The sequence below is a fragment of the Nanorana parkeri genome, unplaced genomic scaffold (assembly GCF_000935625.1).
Source record: "Nanorana parkeri isolate BGI_ZX_2015 unplaced genomic scaffold, ASM93562v1 scaffold23, whole genome shotgun sequence".
Taxonomy (NCBI): Eukaryota; Metazoa; Chordata; class Amphibia; order Anura; family Dicroglossidae; genus Nanorana; species Nanorana parkeri.
In genome coordinates, this window is record NW_017306291.1 from 3,471,650 (window position 1) to 3,484,006 (window position 12,357).

The following is a 12,357-nucleotide window of genomic DNA, read 5'->3' on the forward strand; positions in this document are numbered from 1 at the left end:
TCTCTCTCTCGAGCAACTGTCGTGCTAGGTCCATGACCGAGTGCCTGACTTTTCAGAGGGGGTGACACCAAAATGACTGTGAGTCACCCCTCCAATGGTGTCACTGTGCCCCCCCCCTAGTGACGCCAATGTGCTACACATGGCATATGCTCACTTAGCACAAGCTCAATTGCAAGCATTTAATTGTGCACAAAATCTATTTCTTATGTCTAGAGTTACACAAAACTCTGACGATGAATCCGGGTTAATTAAATAAAAAATTAGCATAATAAAACTCCAAAATGTTCTATACAAACTTATTTCACCCATTGGCCAATCAGGTCAGATGTGTTTTAACATGTATAATGCTCCCTTTCAAGACTACTGTGAGCTGCACTCATGACGATTTGACCCGGAGGCAGCGGCATCCCTGGGGTCCAATGGCCGGTCTTGCTGCAGATAACGGGAACCTTTATTCCAAGGGGTCGCGGAAGATTAGCCAACGTTATCGTCCAAAAATGACTCCCGAGGCATTTGGTTATACCATGGGTATTGCATATACTTCTCCGGGTTATTTCAAGTAAACAATTAATGGGTAGTGGCCGGAATTTTTTTTAACTGTGCCAGAAAGTAATTTAAATGGCTGTGTTCCATATCAAGCATTAATTAAAGAACAGCGGGATAATTACAAGCATCATCAATATTACCAGGAACATCAAATTGTTCCAGAGGGGAGCCGTTTAATTGGAATCACTTTACTTTTCTACAAGTTGTGCATTATTATTATTACTTGCTTCAGAGTACCCTTGGTTATCGCTGCCGGTAGGAATTCAATTAATTGTGTTTAAAGACGATTGTTTACGTGTTTATTTCTAGCAGAGAGCGGGAAAGAAGGCAAAAATACGTATGCGTCCAAACGGTTCGATTAGCAGAGGAATAGAAAGACTTCACACTGGAAGCTGAATTCCTGGCCGATATATAAAAGACTAATGCAGCTCTGTATTTATTAATTCATCAATATATATATATATATTTTTTATTTTATTGTTTTAAAGCCAGCAGTGTTAGTACTTGAATTTGATCAGGTATCAGGTTTTTCAAATCTGCTGTGCAGCAGAGCTCTGACTGGTAAAAGCAGCACTAAAAAGAAGTTATTTTGCTGCAGTGTTCATGTGCCAACAAAGAGCATGCTGGTAGGAAGAGAGAGCAAAGTGACAGAGAGAGGAGCTCATCAGTATGCTGCTTCTCCTTCCACTGTCCAGTAACATGCTGCTAGAGAGAGAAGGTCCGTTAATTACCTGTGGCAGAGAACATTTAAAGAAGAACTCTAGGAAAAAAATGTCTTAACCCTTGAAGTGGGGCACTGCACGGGTTAAGTGCTTGTTTTGGTCTAGGTGCAAAAAAATACATAGTTATACTCACTTAAATCCCTCCAGCTTGTCTCCTTCTCCGCTAAAGCGATTGTGTGTCTCTTGGTGTCCTTTCGTACAATACACAGTGTATTGGACGTGATAAGTAATGGGACCTCAGACTACTTATATCAGATATATAATCACATACAGGCTCTCCAACGTGACTCACTCAATAAAAGTTAGAATCCATTGATCTGCCCAAGCAGAGCAAAGCAACAGGTTCCCTTTAATATCTTGCTCTCTTGATGTACATACTTACTGTTCATTTACTCTCCTGCTGTTCTGAACACTGGGAAAAAGGAAGAGGAACAACTGCAGGGGAAGGGGAAGAACTGCAGGGGAAGAGGAAGGGGAAGCGAAAGGGGAAGAACAGTAGGGGAAGAGGAAGAACATCAGAGGAAGGGGAAGTGGAAGAACAATAGGGGAAAAGGAAGAAAAAGAACAGCAGAAGAAGAGGAAGGGGAAGAACAATAGGGGAAGGGGAGGAGAAGGAACAGCAGGCGAAGAGGAAGGGGAAGAGGAAGGGGAAGAACAGCAGGGGAAAAAGGAAGGGGAAGAACAGCAGAGGAAGTGGGAAAGGGAAGAAAAGCAGGGGAACGGAAGGAAAGGAAAAAAAAAGGGGGGAGAGGGGAAGAAAGGGGGGGGGGGGGGGGGGCAAGAACAGGAGAGGAAGGAGAAGGGGAAGAACAGCAGGGGAATATAAAGGGAAAGAACAGCAGGGGAAGGAAAAGAACAGCAGGGGAAGAAGAAGGGAAAGAACAGCAGGGGAAGGAAAAGAACAGTAGGGGGAGAGGAAGGGAAAGAACAGCAGGGGAAGAGGAAGGGAAAAAACAGCAGAGGAACGGGAAGAACAGCAGGGGAAGGAAAAGAACAGCAGGGGGAGAGGAAGGGAAAGAACAGCAGGGGAAGAGGAAGGGAAAAAAACAGCAGAGGAACGGAAGAACAGCAGGGGAAGAGGAATGGGAAGAAAAGCAGGGGGAGAGGAAGGGGAAGAACAGCAGGGGGAGAGGAAGGGGAAGAACAGCAGGGGGAGAGGAAGGGGGAGAACAGCAGGGGGAGAGGAAGCCCTGCATAAGCTGTACGTTGTGATTGAGATTCTTTTTACTAGGGCTAAGGACACTCTCTCCCACCCCCACATGACAGCGCTGGGTGCCTGAGCAGCCAATTGTCAAGCACCAGCGCTGTCACAAGATCCCTTGTGCCCAGATGACCTTGATATTTTTCACCCAGTGGTTTAGCAACCAGTGCAATAGTGAAGAAAAGGTATTGAAGATGGGGCTGCCATTAAAGTCAACCTATTGCTTCACCCTGCATGAGCAAAGCAAGATTTACTGGGATACGTTAAGTGAAACAGTCACATACTAGCTGCCTGACTGTCAAACTTGATCCCCTTATTTAAATACTTTGAGACAATGACCCTGAAGGTTGTACAGATAGAAAGAAACAAGACAGGTAATGGGTACTATTTAAATGTGATTTACCACCTAACCATGGAATACGAATTTTACCAGAATGGCACTTTAGGAAAAAAAAGTTCTTCTGAATTGAAAATATGAAATATTGATTACCAAAACTTTTAATTAACTGATCTGATTAGATACATTGGGTGCCTTGAATATACTGCATTAGCATTGGGTTTTCTCCAGTACTCAGAAACCACCATTGCCATTATATAAAGAGAGATCTAACCATCACATTAAGGCTGGCTTCACACTTTTCCACTGTGGAGCATTGCATTAAGGCACATCTTTCCATATATTCACATTAATTAAGGCGAGCCCATTCAAATGAATGGGTTGGCACACCATTTTTGTCACTGCAGTGCACCACAACACACAGCAATAAGTTAGCCATGCAATGTGCATTGGTACTGTGTTGCCTTAGAGCGTTAGGGCGCCATTCAAGATGAATGCACGGCAATGTGCTAACACATGTAATTGCAACAGACTGCAGCGGAAATGTGTCAACTCACACTAAAGCATTAGCCATTTGTTCCAGAAATAAATGTGAAACCCTTTTGGGTTTATTTATAAACAATCCGCAAAAGCCTTTTTCCTGCAAATATCTGCACATGTTCGTTTTTGCAGAATAATGGCAAAAACAAATGTTTTTATTATATATTTATTCCAATTCCAATGTAGTATTGTTGTAACAATACATTATGACCACTAGATGGAGCTGTGGGGCATAGGAAATAAGCATTTATTACCCATGCTCCCCTGCTCCATCTAGTGGCCGTAATGAGTTATTACAACACACTACATTCTAACAGGGAAATAAATATATTAGGAAACATTTTCTTTTGGCATTATTCACCCCAAAACTAACAGTCACAGATATTCACTAAGTGAAGGGCCATGCAAATTTTTTATAAACAGACCCCTTAATGTTTAGCGAATGGTGGGTTCACACCTTTAGGAATCTTCCATTTGGCCTGCTTGCTGCTCTCTAAAAAGGGTGAATTTCAAGCCAGGTCTATGAAGACTACACAGGATCCTATAGTTGTGCTCTTTTAGGTTCAATAAGTTTTTATTAAGAAAGGTTTTTCAAAGAAATTACAGTACAGTTAGGGAGATCATACATCTTGAACTTACAAACTGTGAGATATAAAGGCAATCTTAGTATTTATGTTCTAATATTTCACGGATTTATCCCCATGAAGAGCATGGAACAAGAAGGGAAAAGAACAGAGAGAGAAGTTAGGGAAAGAAAAGGGGGAGAAAGCCAAGTAGATAAAGGTATGTATTACAATACAACCATTGGATTGGAATTGGAAAATCAGTTTAAGGTTTCCAATAGGACCAAGCAGCATAAAATCGCTTTGTGGACCCATCTCGAAATGACACAATTCTGTCATGCTAGTCGTGCTCTTTTAAAGGTAACAGGTACACTTTCTGTGTGATTCACATGTGTCTGATCAATATTATCCAAGGCTATTTACATCTAGCATTTCTTTTTCCTGAGCATCCTTTTTTTTATTATGTCTTTTAAATATGTTTACTTAAACGTCAGCCACCTCTTGGGGTTCTCCAGAAGTATCTTGTCTACACTTTCACGGGATATTCCTCTCAGCAACATTTTGGGAACAATGTTGTTGAGGATATGTGAGTAGCCGTGGCCACCATATTTCACCAGTCGGTTCTTAGTATGTATGTCATGGGAAATTACAATTCTGTCTTCATAGCCGTGACTGATCAAGGACCTCAACCTGAAAAACAAACAAACAAAAAAAGCATAAGGGGTGCACTCTATACCATCCGATAATAACTATAATGGCTTTTGGTCAATTTATATTATTAGTTTTACAAAGAAGCATTCCTTGCAGTGTATGTTCATGGCTCTTTATTGAAAACAAAAAAACATGCTGGGCTTTCTAACAGGGAAGCCCAGCATTACCTGCTGCCTTGTTTGCTATCAGAAGGAGAAAATGGTTTGTTTCTTCTCCAACTCATTTACCGTATTTTTCCGTGTATAAGACGCTATTTCTTCATAAAAATGTTTACCTAAAAATAGAGGTGCATCTTATACACGGGGGCCGCGGTTTAGAAACTGCTGAAAGTGCTGATACCACTGCAAACTAGCCTCACAAGTGAAACTTCGGAGTGCATAGACAAGATAACAGTTCTCCTCCAATTATAAATCTTTTGTACCTGACATCAGCTGTTGCTGGGGAGAGCGTGTAGACAGTGCCCAGAGCGGTAATGTCGGAGCATTCTGTGACCATAAAAATGTCAGAAAATAAAAAACAACCTGTAAAGCAGCTGGCTTACTCTGCAAAATTTAAACTTGATGTAATTACTTCTCTATTTCCATGCAAAAATTATCTTTATTTCCATGCAAAAGAGCATGGAAATAGAGCTGCAGAGAGACAATTTGGACCTCCTCCCACTGAGTGTATGATCAGACAGTGGAGAGAACAGGAAGAGCAACTCCTTAAAGGTGCCCATACACCTTACGATTATCGTACGATAATCGTATGCGATCGACTTTTCGAACGACAATCGTACGTGTGAATAGAGTGCCCGAACCGACATTACTGTACAATCGTACGACTTTTGACGGTCAATCATGTTTGAAAACTTTGCTCGATCATACGATTGTCGTAAGGTTGCTGGCGTTTCCGTCCGTCAAAAGTCGTACGATCTACACTGCGCATGCGCGAACGAAAATACGACAAATCAATTACCGCATTTCGTCCAGGTGCTTTTCGTTAATTACGGCTAAATTAATCTTGCGATCATCGGGGGCAGGATGGGGCTGCCGTACGAAAATCGTACGACTATTCGATCATCGGACAAAACGTTTCGTCCGATAATCGTAAGGTGTATGGGCACCTTAAGATGCCCAGAAAGAAGAAGGCCTTGAGAGGAAAACCAGCAAAATGGCCAAACTTGGAGCAGTGGCTTAAGACTAGGATTTCTTGCCAGAAACCAGTGATGCAACAGAGGCTGAATAAAGTGATTGGCTCAGAGGTAAGTGTGATGCATAATATCATTTAAAATATTGATTTCTGAATTTTGGGTAAGAAAAGTTGGGGGCGTCTTATACATAGGGGCGTCTTATAGACGGAAAAATACGGTAAGTTTATTTTTTAACACAGCAGCTGCCTGAAAGAAACAGATTTGACAAAGTACACCCATGCATACTACTCTACATGCTGATGGGAAGTGGGTAATATGAAATATTCTTATGCAATATTTCATGATTATTTGAAAAACAAAATATATATATTTTTTTACATTTATTTGGGCTTAAACAAAACTGCAAATGTATATACAGAAATATTTTTTTCCATTGAACAGATTAAACCATCATGGGAGATCTATATACATTTGAATGCGAGAGAGGTTTGTTCGCTTCTGGAGGTCCAGCTCTAATCTATTACCCTTTAGACTATATACATACAAACTTTTTCTAGTCCAGTCCAGAAACATTTTTTATTGTCTGCAGCCACAAAGGATTTGTATAGGCATTACCAAAATCTGTAAAAATATATAGCTTTTATCACTCCCTGTCACATCACCAGGCTTGCAAAATTCTTGCAGGTACAGCTGCTGGGAGAAGGGATCAGCAGGGTACCCTAGGCCAGTTCCTATTAATCTGGGCACCCCCAGAACTACATCCCCAACAGCCCTCTCCCTGGATATGTTATGTGGGCGGGATGTGTATAGGCATGACCCAAATTTATCCCCAAACTTCCCCCTTCCCCTCTTGAGTGTGTACAAACATTATTTATTTTCTGCTACCTTGTTTCTGTAGTGAGAAACAGCTTTTATCACTTCCTGCGATATCATATCACCAGGCTTGCAAAAGTCTTGCAGGTGTAGCTGCTGGGAGAAGGGATCAGCAGGGTGCTCTAGGGCAGTTCCTATTGATGTTGACCCACCCAGAACTACATCTCCCAACAGCTCTTTTCCTAGACATGGTATGTAGGCAAGATTTGTATAGGCATGACCCAAATTTACCCCCAAACTTCCCTCTCCCCATCTTGAGCCTGTACCAACATTTTGTTTTCTTCTAAATTGTTCCTGTTGTGAGAAACAGCTTTTATTACTCCCTGTGACATTACCAGGCTTGCAGCTGCTGGGGGGAGGGGGGGATCAGTAAGGTTCCCAAAGTCAGTTCCTACTAACATAGGCTCCCCAGAACTGCATTGCCAAAGAGCCCTTTCCCTAAACATGTTGTGAGGAGACTCTTGGGAGCCCAAACAGCAGCTTCGGTTTGCTGTGATGGAAATCAATGTATGTATTTAAAGAGGATCAGAGAGAGACGGGGGGGGGGGGGGTATAGGCAGAGTTCCCTAGTCCAGCATGGGGAAACTGGGCAGGGCTGACAACTCTGCTTGGGTTTTTACTGCAGTAGAGGCAAGTCAGCTGAAAAGTTAGGATTAAAATATATTTTCCCTAGCTTGCTATATTTTTAGATGGATTAGCGTGGAAATGTGCATGCATTGCAGATACTGTATGTGCTGCATACACTATATACACCCCTCTTAATTCAGAAATTCACTTTTTATTGTCAAGCTAATTTTGCCTGAGCTGGTCAATAAACAAAACTAGGAGTTTCCACTCTGACAAAATTTTATGGTGAAATCGATCTCGCCCCAAACCATTCTACTCAACTCTACACTACACACAAGGAGAGCACTTTTCTTTGAAACAATTTAATACATAATGGCCGTTGTGTTCACAAATTCCAGTAACCGCTAAGATATCACCAACAGCAGGAGAGCAGAGTATCAATAGGAGTCTTTACCATTAATCAACTTAATTAACAGAATAAGTGCCGCTATTGACTGTCATGCAACGTGTAATTGGTCAACATCACTGAACTGTCTTCAATTAACTGAAGGGCTCAATACGGCTAAACGGCACACAATCCTGTTGTGTTATTAAGGGTTCCAGCACACATTAATATTAGATCAGCAGCTGGATGGTAAGAGCTGCATCCAGATTTATAATAACACATACAGTACTGTGTAATATCTGTGGCAGAATTCTGTCCGTGTTAGACTCTGGAAAAGGAACATTTACAGGTCAAGCCTCTCATAACTGATTTTCTGGATATGGGAGTGTCACAGACCAGGGTTCATATCTATTGTTAGAAGGTCAGTCCAATAATTATTATACAGGATTTATATAGCGCCAACAGTTTGTGCAGCGCTTTACAATATAGGGCAGACATTACAATCACAATAAAATTCAAGACAAGATGGTAAGGAGGGCCCTGCCCCTGAGGGCTTACAATCTAAAAGATAATGCACAGTGTACCTAGGGCTGCGTGGAGAGCAGGCGTGATGAAGGCAGAGGCATAATGGAGTCATAGGATGATACTGGATATCCTAGGATCACAGAGTGACACAGGATGCTGTGGGTCACTGGAGACAAGAGATGCTTTGGGGTCACGGGAGACATGGGATTCTGTGGGTCACTGGAGATAAAGGATGCTCTGGGGTCATGGGAGACATCTGATGCTCTGGGATGAGTGGGTGACACAAGCTACTCTGGAGTTACTGGTTGTGACAAGATGCTTTGGGATCGCTGAGTGACAAAGGATACTCTGGAGATACTGGCTGCTACAGGATGTTGTGGAGTTACTGGTTGTTACAGGATGCTCTGGGGTCACTGGGTGACACAGATTGCTCTGGGGTCACTGCGTGACACAGTATTGCTGAGGACCCAGGAATCATAGGAGACTTAGTGGAAGGTCACAGAAGTGCACAGGCTTACAAGTCAAAGGAAGCACAGGAGCGATGGGGTGGGGTGGTGCACAGGGAACATTGGAGACCCCGGAGTGCAGGGGTCATTGGAGGTCATAAATATAAAACTATTGTCAAAATGGATATAAAAGTATCAGCATTAAAAATACAACCAAGTCACAATGCCCAAAAATATATGCCAAAATTGAAATGCCAAGAACTAATTATTCTTGTTCTTCTTGGAGAAATAAGAAGGAATTGTATTATTGTAAGTGAAGCTGGGGACTTAGGGGTCTCAGCAACTCTGAGGAGCATCCTGTAACAAAGACCAGTCACTGCTTCTCTCTTTCCTTGTGCAGGGTGACTGGACTTGTCACCGCCCCCCTCCTGTAGTTTTCTGCAGACAGTCTGTAGTAGGTGGGGCATTCTGGGCCCCTCCCACAGCTGTTCTCTCAGCACAGGTTATGCACAGCACAACGATGATGTCACTACTACTTTACAAGGTAACATCTAGATTTGCAAAGGTATTTTGTGCATACAGAATGGATTTATATATTTTGTGGCTATTCAGGGGTTTAAGCACATGTGCCTTCAGCTTTAACTGTTATGCTGCTCCACAGACCGGATCGATTCTCAGCAGCTTGCAGTCCTAAAATAATCATTTTTGTAGTTTAACTCTTCCTTTGCAGTAGCTGTGCAGTTAATTAGGAAAGAATCCTTAGGGGAGGCTGTGCAGATACTCTGCAGTTCTCTATGCTTTAGACCCCGTTCCAACTTGTGCATTTCTGGTGCGGTTAATGCAGAAGGTTAAAGCAGAAGTCTAATATTTATAATTGTCCTCACACTTAAAATGGCTGTGTAGCAACTGCAAATGTAATTACCCTATAACTGAAGTAGAGTTTCCTTTTAAAAACCAACTCCAGGCACAAGACAAAATAACCATTGCCGTAATTCTCCTCTTCCCTGCATTGCAAGGGTTTAATGGGTACAAGCAGGGGCATAATTGTAGATCATGGGGCCCCATAGCAAAATTTTGATGGGGCCCATTGCAGCCTCTCACTGTTAGTGATATTAAGGTCAGGTAGCAGGAGAGCTGTGTTGTCTCCTCCTGTACATCTGATGTCAGCTCTTCTTGATTGGAAATGTCACAGAGGGTACAGGGTCAACAGCAACTTCTGCAATCCTAATGGGGCCCCCTTCCACTCCCAGGCTCCATAGTAGCTGCATGGGCTGTTATGGCTACTGCTACGCCACTGGGTACAAGACGAGGAGATATTACTTACTATACCTCCCCTTCTAGAAGGCTCCAGTGCTCTTCTCATCTCTCTTATGCTCCCAGCTGTAGGTGGTCCCCTAGCATTATCACAAACAATTCAGGACTATTAACCCAGCATTGTATATGGAGGAGGCAAGTGTGCGACCACGGCCAAGGGATAAGTTAAGTATTACTCTTTATCCCTGCATCACTTGCATTGTCTTGTGCCTGGGGTTGGGCTTTAAACTTCTGTCATAGATTAATTCTTATTTATTTATTACCGGTATTTATATAGCGCCATCAATTTTATGCAGCACTTTACATAGCTGCACATTCACATCAGCCCCTTCCCACAAATTATCAGCATTGTGTTGGCATTATTCTGCTAGATACCAATAAACAAAAACGGGAACTGATGGAAGTGACAAGGTAAATTACTACATATTGATTGGTTAGCAGAACTCCAGACAGCAGCACTTCCTTCTTATAGAACCGCAGAAGTTCCAAACTTGACAAATGGTCTTTTTTTCCAGCTTTCATCTGACTGCCAAAAGGTTCAGAGCTCAAGCTCAGTGGCGTCACAAGGGGGGGGCGCGGCCTGCACCTGGGTGCCACCATTGAATGGGTGACACCAAAATGATTGACAGTCTTATTGGTGTCACCCCCTATGAAAAGTCGGGCACTTGGTCACGGACCGAGAGCCCGACAGTATCAGGAAAGAGGAGGGGACCCGGGGTGAACGTCCCTTCCTCTCTCTGCCGGCGTCCATCACCAAGATGGCCACCGGCAGGCGTCAAAAAGACCACTGTGCATGCGCGATGACATCACGGCAGGGTGTCATGCGCTCTCTGGCCCAGGGTGACACCCAGCCTCGGGACGCCCCTGCTCAAGCTATGACTGTCTTATGATTTTTTATTATTACATGTACATTTATATTGCTGTCAATTTACACAGCACTTTACGTACTAATTACTCACATCACACATCAATCCCTGCCTCAAGGAGCTTACAATCTAAGATTCCTATCCCATATTCCCACATACGAGGGCCAATTTAGACAGGAGCCAATTAAGCTACTTGCATGTCTTTGGAATGTGGGAGGAAAACGGAATCTGGGGAAACCCACACAGGCACAGTGAGAACATGCAGAGCATAGACCTAGAGCAGTGTCTTTTTTCAGATACAGAACCCTTTGAAGTATACAAAATCAAGGTACCCCAGTCTAAAATGTAAAAAACATGGTGGGGCCCCTCCAAAATCCATACTGGACCCTTATCCCTTCATATCAGAATCTCTCTTTTCACATTAGAGCCCCCCCTCACACTAGGAGACCACCTTTATATCAGAACTCCCTCCTTTCACATTAGAGTCCCCCCATCACATCACCAGCCCGCCATCATATCATAAGGCCCCCCCTTCACATCAAGAGCACTCCCTTCACATGACAAGCCCACCTTCATATCATAAGGTCCCCGGCCCGACTGTCCCATGTAAGGTCATGCTGCTGTGCAAACATTTCGAGACCACTGAGGAAGCAAGAAGTCACCCCAGGGTGCTGCAACACCATGGCTCAGAAAGCTTGACCTAGTTGAACCTGGATTCAAGCTGGGACCTCAGTGCTGCAAGACAGAAGTGCTAACCACTGAGCCACCGTGCTGCCCTTACTAAGAAACACAGAGGCTGTGGAGCAGTTGTCTACAGATATGAATCAGATTCCTAGAGTATAAAACGTAAAGGAGCTTTGGCTGCTATAGGCAACAATTCCAGTTTTCATATACCAATCCAACCATAGACAACCAATTGCTGACACCTGGACAAGCTGCCCATAGCACCCAGTAAGGATTAAAGTAGATCTAAACCCTAACTGGATGAGATTAAGTTTGCTACAGCACTGTCTATCATCAACCATTGCCGTTTTTGTACTGTTTTTTCTTTTTTCTATTTTTTTATGATCGGTGGCGCTGCATCTCCTGCAGCCTCACTTAGCCACTTCCTGTCTACATGCACTTGTTCCAGCATAAACTGCACATCATCGCTCTGGGTTGGCTTCCTGGTAATGGCGGATCATATCTGAGGAATGTTTGTAGTCACAGCCACTTGTAGTCTCTACCAGGAGGGCATGTGACACAGTGGCACAGTTAGGAGACAGCTTTCATCCCATAATAGAAGTTCCTGGAGAAGGACATGTTGTAGAATAAACCTATAAATTAGTCTAGTAAAAGATGTGGATCCGCGCTTTATGGGTGGCCCTGATTTAATATCCTGATATTAAACCCTAATAAAGTGCAAAAGTGATAAATTAGTATCAAAACATTTCTGTGAACAGCTGATGACAAATATAAAACTTTAAAAAAAGTCCCAGATTAGAAACCGTGATATGATAAAAAATTGGATCCAATGAACATTTCAAGCAAATATCTCCAATCGGTGCATCAGTTGGTGAATTCTTCCCACACCACGGTGTTTTCAAACTGCCCCCTTTCGGGTGTGTACTCACCCCACGGGTTGAGGTA

General features: G+C 43.0%; 1 protein-coding gene across 1 annotated transcript in view; it reads right to left on the reverse strand.

The window, feature by feature from the left end:
- Positions 1–4,344: 4,344 nt before the first annotated feature.
- The window catches only part of PTER (phosphotriesterase related), a 23,038-nt gene continuing 15,025 nt past the window's right edge, over positions 4,345–12,357 (reverse strand). Inside the window, exon 5 of the mRNA XM_018564146.1 lies at positions 4,345–4,599. Within this exon, the coding sequence (XP_018419648.1) occupies positions 4,389–4,599 (211 nt within the window). The 3' untranslated portion in view covers positions 4,345–4,388. The remainder of the gene's footprint in view (positions 4,600–12,357) is intronic.